The sequence below is a fragment of the Prinia subflava genome, chromosome 7, assembly GCF_021018805.1.
Source record: "Prinia subflava isolate CZ2003 ecotype Zambia chromosome 7, Cam_Psub_1.2, whole genome shotgun sequence".
Taxonomy (NCBI): domain Eukaryota; kingdom Metazoa; phylum Chordata; class Aves; order Passeriformes; family Cisticolidae; genus Prinia; species Prinia subflava.
The window spans coordinates 32,022,978-32,042,920 of NC_086253.1; the positions used below are offsets into that span (position 1 = coordinate 32,022,978).

The 19,943-nt window shown below is 36.7% G+C and overlaps 1 protein-coding gene across 4 annotated transcripts in view; it reads left to right on the top strand.

Moving 5' to 3' along the window:
- FAT1 (FAT atypical cadherin 1) overlaps positions 1-19,943 on the top strand; it is a 105,499-nt gene that overhangs the window by 72,413 nt on the left and 13,143 nt on the right. For all 4 annotated transcript variants that reach the window (XM_063402070.1, XM_063402073.1, XM_063402074.1 and 1 more), the window contains exons 10-19: positions 231-4,298; positions 4,871-5,067; positions 6,395-6,548; positions 7,977-8,210; positions 9,441-9,830; positions 11,043-11,257; positions 11,661-11,798; positions 12,096-12,239; positions 14,538-14,735; positions 18,798-19,599. In XM_063402070.1, the coding sequence (XP_063258140.1) occupies positions 231-4,298; positions 4,871-5,067; positions 6,395-6,548; positions 7,977-8,210; positions 9,441-9,830; positions 11,043-11,257; positions 11,661-11,798; positions 12,096-12,239; positions 14,538-14,735; positions 18,798-19,599 (6,540 nt within the window). The remainder of the gene's footprint in view (positions 1-230; positions 4,299-4,870; positions 5,068-6,394; positions 6,549-7,976; positions 8,211-9,440; positions 9,831-11,042; positions 11,258-11,660; positions 11,799-12,095; positions 12,240-14,537; positions 14,736-18,797; positions 19,600-19,943) is intronic.

Here is a 19,943-nt window from a genome sequence, read left to right on the forward strand (position 1 = left end):
TTTTCAAGGCTTGGATGGCTTTGCTAACTGTATTTTATGCAGTATTTAGAATCACTGCCAACTCTTGATTACAGAAAACTTTTCAGACAGGCTAACAAATGTTTATCCAGCAAAACTAAAACTTTCACAGTCTCTGTGTTGTGTCTATGTCTCTAAGTATAGAGCTAAATAAGCAGTCATCCCTTCAATTCTGTCTACCTCTTTCTTAATTGCTTTTTCTTTCTTCACAGGGAATATTGGAAATTCTTTCATTATTGATCCCATTTTGGGTATGATTAAAATTGCGAAGGAATTAGATCGTAGTAACCAGGAAGAATACAACCTGATGGTAAAAGCTACAGATAAAGGACATCCTTCAATGAGTGAAGTGACCTCTGTGCACATATTTATTACAGTTTCTGATAATGCCTCACCAAAATTCACAGCCAAAGAATATTCTACAGAAATCAGTGAAAGTGCCAATATTGGCAGTTTTGTTGGAATGGTTGGAGCATACAGTCAGTCTTCTGTAGTTTATGAAATAAAAGATGGTAATACAGATGATGCCTTTGCTATCAACCCCAACTCAGGTGTCATCGTTACTCAGAAGATACTTGATTTTGAAACTTTGCCTTTTTATGCTCTAACTGTGCAAGGAACAAACATGGCTGGCTTGTCCAGTAATGGAACAGTTTTGGTGCATCTTCGAGATGAGAATGACAATGCACCAGTTTTTATGCAGGCTGAATATACAGGACTCATCAGTGAATCTGCTTCAATTAATAGTGTGGTTTTGACTGACAAGAATATCCCATTAGTGATTCGAGCTACAGATGCTGATAAAGAATCTAATGCTTTGCTTGTTTATCAAATCGTTGAGCCATCTGTCCGCCAGTATTTTGCCATTGATTCTAGCACTGGTGCCATTCGGACAGTAATGAGTCTGGACTATGAGGAGACAAATATTTTCCACTTTTCAGTGCAAGTACGTGATACAGGGATACCACGTCTATATGCGGAATATGCAGCTAATGTTACTATTTATGTGATTGACATCAATGATTGCCCTCCTGTGTTTTCAAGAGAGCTATATGAGACATCCGTTCTGGTTCCAACTTACAAAGGCGTGAAAGTCATCAGCGTAAATGCCACTGATGCAGATTCAGGCATTTTTTCCAAATTAATTTATTCCATTATTGAAGGCAACATTGGAGAAAAATTTTCAATAAACCCTAAGACTGGAGATATAACAGTACAAAACACAACTCAGTTAAGAAGCAGATATGAATTGACAGTGAGAGCATCTGATGGCAGATTTGCGAGCACTGCATCTGTAAAAATTAATGTGAAAGAAAGCAAAGCAAGCCAGCTGAAGTTCACACAGAGTTCTTACTCTGCAACAGTGCAGGAGAATTCCACTGAGGCAAAAACAATAGCTGTTGTTACTGCTATAGGGAATCAAATAAATAGGCCTTTGTTTTACCACATTCTAAATCCAGACAGCAGATTTAAAATAAGCCAGACTTCAGGAGTCCTTTCAACAACGGGAATACCATTTGATCGTGAACAGCAAGAATCTTTTGATGTGGTCGTGGAAGTGACAGAGGAAAATAAACCATCAGTTGTTGCACACATTGTAGTTAAAGTCACAGTAGAAGATGTAAATGATAATGCTCCATTTTTTGTCAATCTTCCATATTATGCTGTTGTTAAAGTAGACTCTGAAGCAGGCCATGTTATTCAACGTGTGACAGCAGTAGATAAAGATACAGGCAAAAATGGAGAGGTGCATTACTATCTCAAAGAACACCATGAACATTTCCAAATTGACCCCACTGGTGAAATCTCCCTGAAGAAGAAGTTTGAACCAGACACATTAAATAAGGAATATCTGGTAACAGTAGTGGCAAAAGATGGAGGAGACCCTGCATTTTCAGCTGAAGTTAGAGTCCCAATTACAGTTATGAGCAAAGCTATGCCAGTGTTCGAAAAGCCTTTCTACAGTGCAGAGATACCAGAAAACATTCAGCTCCACAGTCCCGTGGTACATGTACAAGCAAACAGCCCTGAAGGACTCAAGGTGTTTTACAGCATCACAGGTGGAGATCCTTTCAGTCAGTTCACTGTCAACTTCAACACTGGAGTTATAAATGTTGTTGCCCCTCTTGACTTTGAGTCTCATCCAGCCTATAAACTGAGTGTCCGAGCAACTGACTCCCTAAATGGGGCGCATGCTGATGTGTTTGTAGACGTAATAGTGGAAGGCATCAATGATAATCCTCCTGTGTTTACAGAGCAGTCTTACACTGCAACTCTTTCTGAAGCATCTGTTGTTGGAACATCTGTTGCACAAGTTTGCGCTACAGATGCCGATTCTGGGACCAACAGGGGAATTTCCTATCACTTGGTGGAGGATAATAGTGGAAGTCATGACTACTTTCACATAGATAGCAGCACTGGACTCATTCTTACAGCAAGAACTTTGGACTATGAACAAATTAAGCAACACAAATTACTAATAAGGGCCATAGATAGTGGCATGCTGCCCTTGAGCAGTGATACTGTTGTAACTGTGGATGTAACTGATCTCAATGATAACCCCCCTCTTTTTAGCCAATTGCTTTATGAAGCCAAAATTAGTGAACTGGTTCCTCGAGGACATTTTGTGACATGTGTGCAAGCCTCAGATGCAGATAGTTCAGATGTTGACAAGCTGGAATACTCCATTCTGACAGGCAATGATCAGAAGAATTTTGTGATTAATAGTAAAACTGGCATTATCACCATCTCAAACCTACGCAGACAGACACTGAAGTCACATTATAATCTCAATGTGTCGGTTTCTGATGGTGTCTTCAGAAGCTCAGCCCAGGTCCATATAACTGTAATCAGTGCCAACAAGCACAGTCCTGTCTTCAGCCAGAATGAATACGAGGTTGAACTGGCTGAGAATGCTCCATTGCATACTTTGGTTACTGAAGTTAAAGCAACAGATGAAGACTCTGGTACATATGGCCATATCACTTACCACATTGTAAATGACTTTGGCAAAGACAGATTTTATACAAACGAGAGAGGGCAGATATTTACCTCTGAAAAGCTTGACCGTGAAACACAAGCAGAAAAAGTAATTGCCATTAGTTTAATGGCCAAAGATTCAGGAGGGAAAGTTGCTTTCTGTACTGTTAATGTAATACTTACAGATGACAATGATAATGCTCCTCAATTCCGAGCAACCGAGTATGAAGTAAATATTGGGTCTGATAGTCCACGGGGTACTTCGGTCATCAAAGTCTGGGCATCTGATGCTGATGAAGGTACGAATGCAGACATCACATACTCTATTGAAGCAGAGTCTGAAAACGTAGAAGAAAATTTAGAAATTGATTCATTGTCTGGTATAATTACCACAAAAGAAAGCTTAATTGGTTTGGAAAATGAGTTTCTTACTTTTCTTGTTAGAGCAATTGATGGTGGATCCCCCAAAAAAGAGTCAGTTGTTCCTGTCTATGCTAGAATACTCCCACCAGAGGTGCCTCCTCCAAAATTTTCAGAACCGTTTTATTCTTACACTGTTTCTGAGGACATTTTAATTGGAACTGTGATAGATGTTATCAAAGCAGAGCATAATCAGACTTTAGTATATAATCTGATTAAAGGGAACACTCCTGAAAGCAACAGAGATGACTTTTTTGTGATTGACCGACAGACTGGAGAGCTGAAACTTGAGAAGAATCTTGATCATGAAACAACTAAGTGGTACCAGTTCTCAGTTCAAGCAAAGTATGCAAGTGAAGATTATAATGTTGTTTCCTCAGTAGAGGTAAACATTCAAGTAAAAGATGCGAATGATAACAAGCCCATTTTGGAGTCCAACCCATATGAAGCATTCATCGTAGAAAACACACCTGCTGGAACAAGAGTCATCCAGGTTAAAGGAACTGACTTGGATTCGGGACTCAATGGGCAGGTTACTTACAGCTTGGATCCTTCTCAAGACCTAGACATTATGGATTCTTTTGCCATAAACATGGAAACTGGCTGGATTACCACTCTGAAAGAACTTGATCATGAGAAACAAGACAAATACAAAATCACAGTGGTCGTGTCTGACCGGGGTGAAAAAATTAAACTGTCTTCTATGGCTGTGGTTGAAGTTACTGTCACAGATGTGGATGACAATCCTCCACGGTTTACTGCAGAGATATATAAGGGAACAGTCAGTGAGGATGACCCACCTGGTGGCGTAATTGCCATCCTGAGTACAACAGATGCAGATGCAGAAGAAACCAATAGACAAGTCTTCTATTATATCACAGGTAAATATTTTTGGGTAATGTCAGAATAAGCATTTGAGTGGTGCTGGAATGATGGGAGATAGAACTTAATCTTTTTAAAGATTGGAAAGTATTCAAAACCATAGAGCTGCAAAGAGCAAATGTATGTGTCTTAATATGAATATTAAAAACTTAAGTGGAAAAATGAGTTTTAGTTGGCTTTGTTTCATATGTGCCTTGCTTAAAAAGCCTTTCTCTGTGTATTATTTATATGTTGAATTTAGTTTTAAAAACTATATGTAGATTAGTGATGTAGTTAAAGAAGAAATGAAAGAAATTTCACAAAATAATAGGCTCTTGATTTCCAGTGGAGTATTTATTAGTTCTGTTTAGCATATGTCATGATAACAATGTTTTCTATAGTGCTGCATGAATTTCTACAGTTGAATTGGTTGTGTAAGCATCTACTGACAATTTCTATCCAGGAAATGAAGCTGTTTCTTCATAAAGCCTGAGAGTGACTGCTTATTTGTTTGTTTGGGTTTTTTTTAAATTTTCATAGTATAATAGTAGAAATCTCCATCTTTAAATAATTATCTTTTTTTGTATTTCAGGAGGTGATCCTTTGGGACAGTTTGCTATTGAAAATATACAGAATGAATGGAAGGTCTATGTCAAAAAACCTCTGGACAGGGAAGAAAAGGATAATTATCTTTTAAATATTACAGCTACTGATGGGACCTTTGCAGCTAAAGCTGTGGTGGAGGTTAAAGTCCTGGATGCTAATGATAATAGCCCTGTTTGTGAAAAGGTAGGCATTCTTGTATCTTCCCTTACCAGCTGCTTTCATACATAAAATTTACATTTTCTCTGAAATTGCTTCTCAGGAGACAGACAAATAGCTATTCCTTTTACATCAATAACAAAAATTTGGACTATTAAGATAGAATGCTGTCAAATAAAAAATACTTCACAGACAGATTTTTTAAAAATCCAAAGACAATTAATTGACACTCAGTGGGTATTTGAGAGATATAAGGAAAATTGTAGTAAATTTCTCCTGTGTTAATACTTTTCCAAACAGAAGTCTCTTAAGCTGCAGCCATCATTGTTTATATGCTCTATTTTACGAAAAAATCAAAGTTTTAAAGAAAGATTAATCCCATTGCTTAGTGGAAATATGTGTGCATTTCCTGGCATAAAAGAGTTGAAAAGAGTGGAACATTACCCTGCAGTTGCAGTCAACAGCATCAAAAATCTCTAAGCCATAAATGTTTTCTTGTTACAAAGCTGTCTACCTTACCAGATTTTATAGTCTGCAAAAATGGATATGAAAAATAAGGAACAGAAAAAACACAGGAAGATAGCCCCTGAAATATGTGTTTTTGCCTCTTTTGGACTTTTCATAGTTGAACACAGATTTGATATTATCAAGTTGAAATATTCCCTTGTAGTAGGAAAAACAAGTATACAGTGAACATAGGATTCTTTTTCTTAGTTAATGTTTATGTTACTTCTGTGTAAATGGTTGCAGTTATACACAATGGCAAGTCAGTATTTTCATCTTTTTTTCCTTTTATTTTCCCCTTTGTTAATTTTGGTGTTGCAAGGCTTAGTGCTTCTAATGTAATGCATATTGCTGACATGGTTGAGCTATAAGAGTGCTTAGTGCCATAAAATTCTGAATCCTTTCTCTTATTTTTTATTTTAATCTAGAACCTTTTGTGTCCTTAAAAGGGTAGATACCAATTTCTTGTCGATTGAGACAGACCTAGAAAAGATGATCCACCAAAAGACATAAAAAATTAAATTAGCAAAAATTTATAACTTCTGTTTTGGGAACACATTTCATTATCAGGTACAAGTGTTTTGAGTTCTGTGCAATGCTGTGATGTTCAAAAGTCTCTATAGTTGCAGTATTAAATACTTTTCTGAATAATCTAATGAATGTGAAGTAATTAATTATAAAACCATAAGTTCTCTTAATTTTCAGGTATTTCATCCTCTGGTTCACGTTGTATGTTACCAAACATTCAAACAGAATATTGTTTCCTCTATCGTTCCTTCTCCCCCTCCTCTTTCCAAGCTCTGCTTACTTCGTATGTTTAGTTTTTCAATATAACTTTGAACTCTTGCAGACTTTGTATGCTGATTCAGTTCCTGAAGATGCCCTTCCTGGCAAATTGATAATGCAGGTGTCCGCTACAGATGCGGATATTCGTTCCAATGCAGAAATTACTTACACACTGCATGGCACAGGAGCAGAAAAATTCAGACTCACTCCAGACACAGGTAATATAGTGCTTTATACACTATACAAGATTCCAGCCACCTCCTTTTATAAAACGTTTTGCTATTGCATTAAGACATAAATGTCAGTTGTTAAAACTTTCCACTAAGGATTGGTTTATTGTACAGCGGTTTAAAATGTGAGTTTCTACTACACAAATGGTAATAATATATTGAATAAAGTGAGGCAAAAGACAAGTATTTTAATATATGAGGAACTAAAGTGTAAACAGGGTAATTGCTCTGAAGGCAGAAACTTCTCTGCTGAAGTGACTTGAATAAAAATATGCCATTAATTTTGCTCTTTTTTATATTCACTGTAGTAGTAGCAATAATGGTTTGTGACTGAACATATCTTCATTCAGATTCTCTTTGCCATCTTTTGTTTTGGAAAATTAAATGGGATGAGTTTTGATGTAGCAACAAATATCTTTTCCATAGCAAACACCAGAAGTGCCCCCAGTTTTATTGGAATGAGATTAACTCAAAAGTATAAATGAGATTAACTTTTAACTTGCTTCACTTTGGTCTTCATGGCATTTGTGTGTTTTGTATTATAGTATAGGTCACAGTTATTGCCAAAATCCTGTACTGTGCAGGCTGCAGTAGACAAGCAGTAGGAAGGTAAACAGTGTAGAAAAAATGGACTAAGATGAATACAAAAATGTAATGCAAGTAGAAGAAATTAGAAAACTTTCAGTGACAAATGAGAAAGACCTTACTTCATGGGTTTGGGGGATGTTTTCGACTTTGAGTGTCACCTGTGTGATGTGCTGCTGTGATGTCACATAAATTGAAAATTGGTTGGGCTAGAATATTCACAAAATTGTTTCACAATACTTTTTGAACTGTTTATAAGGAGGCAATGACTACACATAGCAGTAGCCTCTCATGTTTTTTTCTGTCACTTTAGAAAGGAAGTATGTTTCAAGAGTTCAAGAAGTTTGTCTGTAGTAGCAAGGAAGACCTCATAGTGAACAGCTGTATTTATTCATGGAATGTTAGAGGAGGAAGTACCAATAGGAATACAACTAAATAGCCCAGAAAAACCAGACATGCATTTAACCTTGCATTTTTTAAAGCCAGAGTTCTAATATTTTAATTTTCTTTGCACAAACACACGTGGATTTTTGCCGGTATACGCATTCTCTCTCTGCACTGTCAGAGAGTTTAGCTAATTTCTGTTTCAAGAGCATTAGAAAAAAAATAAAGCGTTTTAGTTCTTAATCTTTTCAAGCTGAAAAGGCAGGTCACTTACATGCTTTGCCCAAAGTAGAGTTCATTAATACAGGACAGCTGTTGACTTAGCCACTGACGAAATTACTCTAAAAAAGAAAATTGTTCTTTAGCTTTTCTGATTTTAAGGGAAAACATGTCAGGGGTACTTAAGCCTTGCAACTCGCATCAACTTATGTGTTATGCTGTTTGTAGGTGAACTGAAAACGTTCATGGCACTTGATCGTGAGCAGCAAGCAGTTTATCATCTTCTAGTGAAAGCCACAGATGGAGGAGGAAGATTCTGCCAAGCTAACATTATCCTAACTCTGGAAGATGTGAATGATAATGCCCCAGAGTTTACAACTGATACTTACTCCATTACAGTATTTGAAAACACAGAGCCTAAAACCCTTTTGACAAGAGTGCAGGCAGCAGATGCAGATGCAGGTATGCATTCTTTAACTGGTACTTTTGTCATGTTCTCAGACTTACAGTATTATTTCTTTAGTTTTATCCTGATAAGTGTCAAGTGTTTCAGTAGAGCTGACAGATGTTCAATACCATTCAGGATTGGACTCCTGAAAGATATATTTTGGTCTGCTAAATCATTTAACACCTGACTTGTGTGAGTAGCTTTAAAGGCTATCCCTACAGTGTCTTTGCAAAAAAGAGGAGAGGAGACAAAATGTATATTTTTAGTGTCATAAGGTATTAATGTTATGATCGATTAGGTTCATCCGTTTACTCCTGTAGTAAGTAATAGGACTATCAAGCCACGTCTGTTCATGTAAATGGGCATTCATGGGTTTTTGAATGTGTGCTTCTCAGACCAGCCATCGACGATCATACCATCAACAAAACCCTGGTTAGCTGTAGCTTTATGTATATGCTGATAAGATTTTTACTGTCTCTTCATTGTTCAGTTACAAATATTTAAATGACCGCAAACTGAAAATGACATTAGAAAATTCGTTCATAGTCTTTGTTGTAAGGAACACAACAGCACAAAGTATTTTTAAAAGTGTATGATTTTCACATCTCATCAATTTCTTAATCAAATAGAATTAAAGAAAAGTTGCCTCAGTCTCCTAAAACAACTGACCTGCTTTGTGCTACGATAAAGCTAGGTTGCCTGTTTGGAAGGTAACAAACACATGTTTTTATACTTGACTGTTCTTTGAGATTCAGGTGGACCAAAATACTTGGCCTTAAAATCTATAAGGTTTTTGTTTGTTTTATAAAGAAATGTTGTGAGAAAATATGCTCCTATTAATTTTGAGGCATGACTCTTAAATAAATGTACTGGTTTTGAGTCTAGTTAATTGATGCAACCTAACTCTCGCATGTCCTCCTCTGTTATTATAGGCTTGCTAAGCAGATTCTGTTGATCTAAAGTTATAATTACATTTATATTGACAATTGTTTCATATTAACTAGTGCTGTAACTGAAGCAGAACTATGGTTCATGTTTTCTGTATGACAGAAAATCAGTGCAGTGAAGTGTTAGCTTAATTTTTTTTTTGGAAGTAGTTCTTCACTACAGACTCTTTCTGAAATTTACTTTTAATGAATGATGATATTTAGCATGCATGTCTTATTTCCATAGCTATCAGATGGATTATTCTGTTATGTATTTTAAGGGCTGCTTCATACTTGAAAATTGTTTCCAAAATGCAGGGTTGAACCGTAAAATCCATTATGCCCTGGTGAACTCTGCAGAGGGGCAGTTCTCTATTGATGAATTCTCTGGAATCATTCGTTTGGAGAAGCCTTTGGATCAGGAATTACAGGCTGTGTACACATTAACTTTGAAGGCGACAGATGAAGGCTTACCTAGAAGACTGTCTTCAACAAGTACTCTTATCATTTCTGTTTTGGATATTAATGATAATCCACCTGTATTTGAGCATAGGGAGTATAGTGCAAGTGTCTCAGAGGACATTTTGATTGGGACTGAAGTTCTCCAGATCTACGCTGCAAGCAGAGACATTGAAGCCAATGCTGAAATCACATACTCAATTGTCAGTGGGAACGAACATGGAAAATTCAGCATCGATTCAACAACAGGTAACAGGTTACAACTGTGAATTTATTTTAGGCCAAGCAAGCACGATGCCATTCTGACTTCCTCCATAGTCCAACCATATATAACCTATATGCGTCGTCCTGGCTCTAAAGTTGCTGCTGCTGTCTTTTCATCCATTTTGCCAGCATGCTTACTAGACGAGTGCAGTAAAATGCAGAGTAGGAACTTTGCTTGTTTCTTCTGTTTATTAGATTATTACTTGGATTAGACTCATTTAGCTGGCAAAAGGAAGGGTTTCATAACTGGAAATTCCCCACTCTGGGGCCAGGCAGGTGGAAAGACAGATCTGTAACGAGAACATAAGAGTTTAAGGCAAAGGCAAAAGAAGGATTAGAAATAAAATTGGTTGGGAAGACTAGTCACTGGTCCACAAAGGTACTACTCCTAGAGAAGTTTGATATGGCATCGAAGAGAGCTTGGAACAGGAATATTATGTTCAACCATATATCCAGCGTAACATTGGAGATTTTAGGGTTGTATAAATAGTCAGATTTAGTCTCAGGGACTGTTTAGGTTATGTTGAGAATTTTTCACTATTAATGATAATTCTATGTTAAAAATAAAAAAATAACCCTCAATTTAGTTTTGTTTACTTATATAGTTCTTTCTCTAGAGCTAGTTTCTGGTAAAGTTGTTCGGGTTTTGGTTGTTGGGTGGGTTTTTTTGGGGGGGGAGTTGTTTGTTTGTTTTTTGTTTTTGTTTTTAATAAGATTTCTACCCAAAAGTTAATTCTAATTGACTTTTATTAGTTAGTTAAATAGTTTAGTAGTTAATTGTACTCGGGTAGTGGAAATTACAATTCTGCTTTTTCCAGTGGACATGCTGGTACTAAGGTATATAACTACTTAGCCAGATAAACTTCACATATTTGAAAGGAGTAAAAAGGTTCCAGAAAAACTCATCCAGCAGATCAATGTACATGCTAGGGACTCCACTATCTTAACTAACACATTACAAAATGTAAACCAAGTTGTTTTAAACTGTGAATCTTTTGTGATAATGGCAGGAACTTTGCATCTTTTTATACACATGTGTAAAGCATAATCATTTCACTGGGTAGCTCTAGCTTTACAGTGACAAATCGATCCCTGAAGTGGCTGAGTATTTTTAAAGTCAAAATAAAAAGTTGCAACACATAATACTACAGCAGCAGCAGAGTTTGTGTAAGGCTTTTTTTTTTTCTTCTTCCCTAGGAGCCATTTTTATCATTGAGAATTTGGATTATGAAAGCTCTCATGAGTACTACTTGACAGTGGAAGCCACAGATGGAGGCACACCTTCATTAAGTGATGTTGTAACAGTGAATATTAATGTCACAGATATCAATGACAATTCTCCAGTGTTTAGCCAAGACACTTACACTGCAGTAATCAGTGAGGATGCTATGCTTGAACAATCAGTTATTACAGTACGTATTGGTTTCTTACTTTGAAATACTCTCTCATGATGATCATGCTTTCAGTCTTGAAGGAATAAGTGTTGATTTGAAGGTGAACATCGATGAATAGATGTTTGCCACTGAGTGAATTGAAGATTTACTTTGAAAAAATTTCAGAAGTTGGGACTTCAGGTGCTGTGGGAAAGTAGATAATATTTTGTCAAATGTTTATGTTCTCCTCATGACACCATGACTTAACTTTAAGAAGAAATTCAGGAAATTAAGTGATGTTGGTATATCCTGTTGAGATGGCATTTCTCCTGTGAACTATGAAATTTGTTAGACCGAAAGAGCTCATTTTCAGGATGAGTTTATCTGGAAGGTGCTGGAATCTATTTCAACCTGTTTTAAACGTGACTGTAATGTCCCTTAGGTTATGGCAGATGATGCTGATGGACCTTCCAACAACCACATTCACTACACAATTATAGATGGCAATCAAGGAAATCCTTTTACAGTTGACCCCACCAGGGGTGAAATAAAAGTGACTAAGCTTCTAGACAGAGAAAAGGTGAGTTTTCTGTGTTTTTAGGGCAGCTGGGATTAATTTACCTATACGTAATTCAGGACCACCATTTTCTTAGTCTATTTGTAAATTACCATTTCATGTTCCAAAATTAATATAGGTATAATGAACTGCAAACATCTGTTTATATTAGTACTTTTGGGAGGAAGAGAAAGTATTAAATGTATGAAGAAAAGCTTTACTGGGAGTTGTGCTAAAATAATTCTTCCATAAAACAAAATCTGGGTTTGTTACTTGTTTCCTCTTTAGTAAATGTTTTAATTTTTTTCATTAATTTTTTAGATTTCAGGATATACCTTGACAGTTCAAGCTTCAGATAATGGAAACCCACCTAAGCTTAACACAACTACAGTTAACATTGATGTTTCTGATGTAAATGATAATCCTCCAGTGTTCTCAAAAGGAAACTATAGTGTTATCATCCAGGTAAATACAACTTGTGAAGTAGTTAAATCAGTAAAGTTATTGGACTGCCAATTTGTGACTTGAATTTTTCTGTATTTTTAATTATTTAGGGTGACCAGTGAGACTACTTATCAAATAAGTGTTGAGGGTTATAAAATTCCTGTTTGCATGTTATGTAGGAACTTACATTGCAAGTTGTCAGAATCACAGAACAGGTGAGGTTGGTAGGGACCACAGTGGATCATCTGGTCCAATCTCCCTGCTCAAGCAGGATCATGCTAGAGCATGTGGCACAGGATTGTGTCCAGACAGTTCTTGAATATTTACAGTGAGGGAGGCTGCAATAACCTCTCCGGGTTCTTTGTAAGATTTCTTGTGTGTGTACATATATATATATTGTATACTCCATTTTTGCATAGAACAAGCTTAGAATCTTACAGGAATTCTAAAATACATAATAATTCTGCTATTTTTTTTTTTAGTATCAAGAGTTACTGCTTAGAAAGATATCCTTTAGGTACCTGTTACTGTAAAGCTAGTATTCTGCACCATGGCACATAGGTTAAGCCTTAATTCCCATTGGCCTCCTCTGGGATCAGCAGCAGTTAGAACAAGGGTGGAATTTCATATGGCTGCATACCAATCCTTTGACTAATGTTACACCGTAGGTTGGTAGCAGTAGGCCACATTCTCAAGTGTCTGGCATGTATTTGCCTGGTTCAGAAGACTGCTAAAGCAAAGCCAGCAGAGTCAGAGTCAGTGTCTATACTTCTTGTCTTCCTAAATCCAATAGGAAATAAACTGAAGTCAGCAAAGGAATTTCATTAACACCTTTGTAGACTGGTAATGTAAATGAGCTCAATCCCTTGTGTCCTTCTACTGTTTCCTGGCCTGGTACAGTAGATCAGTGAGGATCAGACAATGTTGCCTGATGCACTGTGCCATCCTAACATACCACTTGTGTTTGAGACAAGTGTGCATCATTTGTAAAGGCAGCTTTCTGGAATAGGGCAAAGTGAATATATACAATATATACACAGTATGGAAGTAAGATGTCCTGGATCTTGCTTTAAAAAAACTTCAACCAACCAACCAAAAAACAAAAACAAAAAAAAAAAGTAAGAAAAAAAAACAAAACAGGAGATTCACGTTTGCATGCTGTCAAATGTATCTTCCCCAATTACAGTCTTTCTTGAAATAAATGTTAATTAATCTTTCTCTTAAACTTCACACTGTGTACACAATGTCTGTTCTATTTCCCTTACTCAATTAAAAAGGAAGACCTCTTGTTTTATAGTTCAGTCATATGAGCCTGCCTTACTTGAAGGTAGCAGAGAAAAAGCTGGAGGAGTTGCCCAAGAATGCTGGTGTGCATTTCTTCATGTATTGGAGATGGATATATTTGGATGCAATAGAAAATGTGCTTAGCTCTTAGGAAAGTCAAATTACTTTGGATGTCCAACTGTAAATATTTGTATTTTAAAGCAATGGTCTTTGTTTTGCTGAAACAGAGAAAGCTTCAGCTGTTTGCAGTATCTGATAATTAAATTGACTTATTCTCTCAGAAACAGAGAATTGTCATCAGGGGTTTTTACATCTGTGAAAGGGATGGCATTTTGTTATTGTTGTACTTCAAAATAATGTTTCTACTTTTCTTGCTTTTCAAAAAAGTATGTATATGGAAAAATCTGGCTGGTGCAGTAGAGCATCAAGTATTCTGGGAGAGGTATTACAAATGTCAGATAAGGTTATATGAGTGTGTAAGATATATGATAAGCCAATGTATGTGAAGTGTCTGTGAAACCTCCGGTATCCACATGATGCAAATTTGAAGGGATTTTATGATGCAAATTTTAAAACCTGGACTTCATATTTTAACTTGGATGGTGGCTGTAACAGCCACAGCTGTAGTCAGAACTGTACTTAGGGGCACAAGGGGTCAGATGGAGGAGGGTATTTTTCTAGTCCTCCCAACAAAGGCATGAGATTATTCTTAACAGGTGTTTTCTCTAAATTTCAAATCTTTGATGACTTGGTAATTAGTCTGCAGTAATACTAATTTAGACCAGAAGTGGAAAATGTAAAGGGTCAAAGCTGAACTACCTTCAAAAATACAGTATGAAGTTTAAAAAGCTGCCTTTGTCCTTTTACTGTTTTTGAGTCTTACTCTGAGGATAGGAGTTTCCCTGAAGCCATATGCTCATTCTGATTTCTCTTGTACTGATTAACTGGTTTGACAGTAATTTTTTGAAGTTTCTGTTGGAAGGAAGAGATCAGCACCAGACCATATCCTCAATTATAACAAAACTTTATCTACAGGAAAATAAGCCTACTGGATTCAGTGTGCTGCAGCTAGTGGTGACAGACAGGGATTCTTCTCACAATGGCCCTCCTTTTCTCTTCACCATTCTGACTGGAAACGAAGAGGGAACTTTTCAGATTACCCAGCAGGGAGTTCTGACCACAAGTGCTGCACTGAATCGCAAAGTGAGAGATCACTATTTGCTTCATGTTAAGGTAGGATGTTTTTGTCATGTTCTTCTTACTGTTTTGCACTGTAAGTATTTCATTAACTTTTCCCATTGAACTTGTGTTCACTCCACCACTTGTGTTTCTGTTAGGAGATCCTCCCATACCAAGTAGTCATTTGAGACATGTCCCATGAGGTGACGTCTTCATAGACAGAGTCTGTTGGGTTAAATGCTAATTGACACAGATGCAATGGGAAGTTCAGTTAAACTCACAGTAGAAGTAAGGTGTAAGTGAAATGTTAACTGGGTGAGTGGTCTTGATGAGCCCTTTGCCTTCTGGTTGGAATGTTGAAAAAACCAGCAGGAGACAGGCCCCTTGAGCCACTCACTATTGACTGCAGAATTCCTCTTGCCACTATTGTTTTGACCCTTGAAGCTGTGTGCAGGTCTAGACTGACATGATGAAAGCAGGGATATTGTGCAACATAGCAGTAATGAAAAATTCTTCTGTAGTGCCACATTTTTTTTCAGTGGCAATTGAAAACATCTTTTTTTTTAAGTTTGGACCTTTTTTCATGGTATTTTCAGTAGATACTTTTTCATTGCACTGAAACTTGCAGTGCAGTAGTTTGAGATCTCAGGATCCTGCAGTGGAAACCACAGCATAAAACTCAAAAAACTGACCCTGAAGTGCTGTAATGTATGCTATGTTTGCCATTGTTGTGCAAAAAGACCAGACCGTGTCCAAGGTTACATTAACCTAGTTGAGTTCTCTCAAATATTTTTTGAACCTAGGTGCAAAAAGTTCAAAACAATTGCTTTAATCTTACCTAGTCCTTTTAAATTCAGTTATAAATTAAGCAGCTGGGAACAGAGGACTTCAAATTAGTAAAAATATTGGTAAAAATATTCTTCAACTTCATTTCCAGATTCAGGTTTTTAAAAAAAATCTTACCTTCATTTTCACATGAGGAATTTCTTTCAGTCTCCAAATTACTCTTAGGCAGATTATTGCAGATAATTCATGGGTAAACATGCATTTGCAGAATTTTAGAGCAATTTTGTTTATAACAGTGTATGCTAAATTCTGTCTGCATTGGAATAATTGTGACATATTTACACAAAGTCCATTTTCTTTGGGAAAAGAAGAAAAAATCACATGGACACTGTGATTTGCTGTTTAAGTCACCGAAATGTTAGTAACCAGGAGCCATCAGTAGAAGGACAGATATAGTTTCATTTAAGTGTAGTTTAGTTAGGGTTTAAGAATTAGGATGAAAATGGGAGCAGGTATATCATTCCTGTGTTAGCCATTTTTCCTCAATAGTGATATGCCAGTTCCCCCAAAGTCACCTTTTTGTTTATGGATGTTTTTCCTGTATGTGGAATCAGTGTAGTGCATTCATGTGTTTTACTTTAAATCTTCTCTAAGCAGTAATTAATTTCTATTTATCTTGCTTTTAAAATGTCTGCTTATAAATGTATGGACAGGCAGTTATGTTTGTTCTGTATAGAGTATTACACTGATATTGTCACATTTCATGACTGAGCTGCACCTTTGGCCCTTCCTTATGTGCTTGCCTTTTCTTAAGTGTGAGACACCTGTCTAACATCTTCCTCTGGGTGGAATCTTGCAATTCTTTCATTTCTAAGCCATTTGCTGGTCCCTAGTCTGCTTATAAACAGCCTGTCAGTACTTCAGCTATCTTGTCTTCAGCACAGCAGCTGAAAAGTGCCTTTTTATTAGCAAATGAGTATGGGCTGTTTTAATGGCATCCAGTAGCTAAACAAGTGTCTTCAAACAAATTTACTCATTTAGAACCAAGACTTCTCAGAGATTGTAAATCATTAAAGCAGACTGTACAAATGTGCCTCTTTTTGTGTGCTGTACTACCCAATCTCAGTATTTTGGACCTGTCTAATCTGTTGATTTCCAGGTTTCTTGACTGGATTTGTGAAGTGCATCACTGTCTTTGAATTGCCATTTGTCATTTTATACTTTGCTAGCTTTTTTTCAATAGACACACTGCTATTATTTGCTATTATCTTACAATCCATGGGTATGAAGGTATCCAAGACTAAAACTAGCATTTCTCTATCGCAAGACTCCAGTTCCAATGATACATACAAAACTATAGGCATGGCTGTTGAGGTAAAATATTCTTCCTCTGTTAATTTAAAATAATACTTTTTAAAGTCTGTAGGAAGGCAGTTTGAGAAACTTTTCTCAAGTTTGCATTAGGTTTAATTTCTGCATTTTGATCTTGCAAATCACAAGTTAATGGCTGTGTATGATCTCTTGATACCCATTTTCTGGTGTGCTTTTCAGTATTGACAGCTTTCACCTTATTTGCTTTCTGAACAGATTGCTGAGGTAGTGATGTTTTTAATTTGCAGGCATACTTTCATTTGAAAAAACACATAACCAAAAGAAAAAAAAAAAAACACTAAAACCACACAAACCTTCCCCATGTGCACTCTACACACGACCTTCTCCAAAAGACTTTACTTTTGACATTTTAGTAGAAATAAGAAATTTTTTTCCCAATGGTCACCTTATATGGGTATGCCATTTGTTTGCTTGTCCTCTCTCCAAAGGAAATAGATTATCCATTAACAAATGTCTCACAGCATTAGTGTGTGAAATCTTCAGCTATGAGTCATGCAGTCCTTTGTGCCACACACTGAAGTCTTCAGTTTAAAACCATAGCACATTTTTAAATATCTGCACTATTGAAAAAGCATTTCTCCTGGGACTCATCTTTCTTACTTGCTGTCCATTTGTGATAATTTTGCTTGTCTGTTTGTTTTGAGCTTTTTCTTGTTTCCCTTGGGAATTTCTTCTGTAGCTAAACTGCCTGCCTTGTCTTGTTTCCAGGCAGAGATCTAGGCAAAACAAAACTTTGCCAACTTGAGCTAAAGCTCTCGTTATTTATTTGGGTAACTGGAGGGCAAGTTTCTAGCCATGGCTGTCTTTTGGAGTTAACAGAAACAGATGAAGACATGTAGTTCTATGAGACACGCATTACCTTTTAAAAATGCCACGTTTATATGCCCATCCACAGCTAATCTTGTGCCTGGAGTTATTCCTCTTTTGCTTCAGTTTGTATAAAAAAATCAAAAGCAGCCTCTCTGCGTAAATCTTCAGAATGTACACCGTAAAATTATTGCAAAATCTTTTAAACTGCAGAATGTCTTCTACATTCTGAGCCCTGTATATCAGCTCTGTACCATCACATGTCTCCAATTCTTTTTTAACTGTTTCTTCAGGGTCACTTTCAGTAACTGCAAGAAGAGTTCTGGAAAAAGGTAGATGGGAAATGAGAGCTGAGAAACAGAAGGAAAAAAGTGAACACAAGAGAATGCTTCTTACTCACTTTTCCACTCTTTTTTACTGTCTTCATACAACAACAGTGTATGTCTTTGTCCAAAAGGGGTGGAGAATAGGGTGTTCAAAAAGGCTTTAAAATTGATTTAGGCTGATATAGTTAAAGGTAATTGATTAACTGTCTGAAGCAATTAGCACTACAGAGGTACGTGCCTCTTTTATCCCTCTATGTGACCAAAAATCATGAAAGGCAGCATAATTATTTGTAACTTTCTGCATGCATTTTTTTTCCTTTTGAAGTACTGTTTGGCACAGTGCATTTAGCTTCTCTTCCAGACCACCTCCTAACTGTAGTGAAGCATGTTGTACATTTCTGGTGCATGACTCATTTCAAGTTTCTAGTGTGTTTCCATGCTTGATATAAAAAAGCTTCAAGCACCATCTGCTGTCTGAAATCAGCTACTGTGCATTTCCTCTGTATTTGCTGCCAGTGTTTAAAGCTTTCTGGCATTTTCAGGTAATAAGAGCACTGTAGGCTTTTAATCTTGGGAGAAGTGAAAACATGTTTGTGTGTGCCTGCTTATATAAGCTTTTTGTATTTTCAGTGTTAACTTTTATGTTAGGATTTGTGTTACAGAATTTATGTAAAGCATTTTCCTATGGGACTTTTTGGTGGGTTTTTTTGGTACAAAAATACAGCTCTACTGTATACAGTATAAATATCTACAGTAGAATTTGAGAGAAAGCAAAAATTTAAATCTGTTTTCGTCTTTCCTTTAGGTGGCAGATAATGGAAAACCACCGTTGTCATCTTTGACTTACATTGATATTAGAGTTATTGAGGAAAGCATTTATTCTCCAGCAATACTGCCTCTGGAAATCTTCATCACAGCCTTTGGGGAAGAATATTCAGGTGGTGTCATTGGGAAAATTCATGCAACCGATCAAGATGTTTATGATACCTTGACATACAGTCTGGACCCCAAAATGGAATCCCTGTTCTCTGTTTCCAGTACTGGTGGCAAGCTAATAGCACATAAAAGGTTAGATGTAGGACAGTACCTCCTAAATGTCACTGTTACAGATGGAAAATTTACAGCTGCAGCTGATATCACTGTCCACATCAGACAAATCACACAAGATGTATTAAATCACAGTATCGCAATACGCTTTGCAAACCTGTCCCCTGAAGAATTCATTGGTGATTACTGGCGCAATTTCCAGAGAGCATTAAGGAACATCTTGGGCGTGAGGAGAAATGACATCCAGATTGTTAGTTTGCAGCTTTCTGATCCTCCTTCTAATCTGGATGTCCTCCTGAATATTGAAAAGTCTGGTAGCTCTCACCACCCAACGAGAATTTTGCTCCACAAGATAAACTCTTCTGTGCCTGACCTAGAGGAGATCTTAGGTGTCCGGATAATTGATGTGTTTCATAAGCTCTGTGCAGGCCTAGATTGTCCTTTGAAATTTTGTGAAGAAAAAGTAACAGTGGATGAGAACATCATGTCAACCCACAGCACAGCCAGATTGAGTTTCGTCACTCCCCGTCATCACAGAACAGCAGTTTGTCTTTGTAAAGGTAAGAAGCACAGTAAGGAAAACTTGAAAAGATTGTTCTGGTTTTAAAAAGCAGTACTCCACAGATGGAAATTTATATTACAGGACAAGATTTAGAACATTCTGTAACTCTCTCCATAATATTTGCCTAATTTTATTCATAGTAGAGAGTAATTCTTTCTTATCTCATTACCTCATTTCAAGAGTTTACATAATACAAGTTTATGGGAGCAGATATGTTCTTAATAGCTACACTTTCATTTTTCATTTTATGAAATAAGTTAATTTTTTTTGTTGATGCCTATCTTATATTGATGGCCATTTTCAGTCTTGTGTGCAAAAGGTAAATTCCTGCAAAGTACCTGA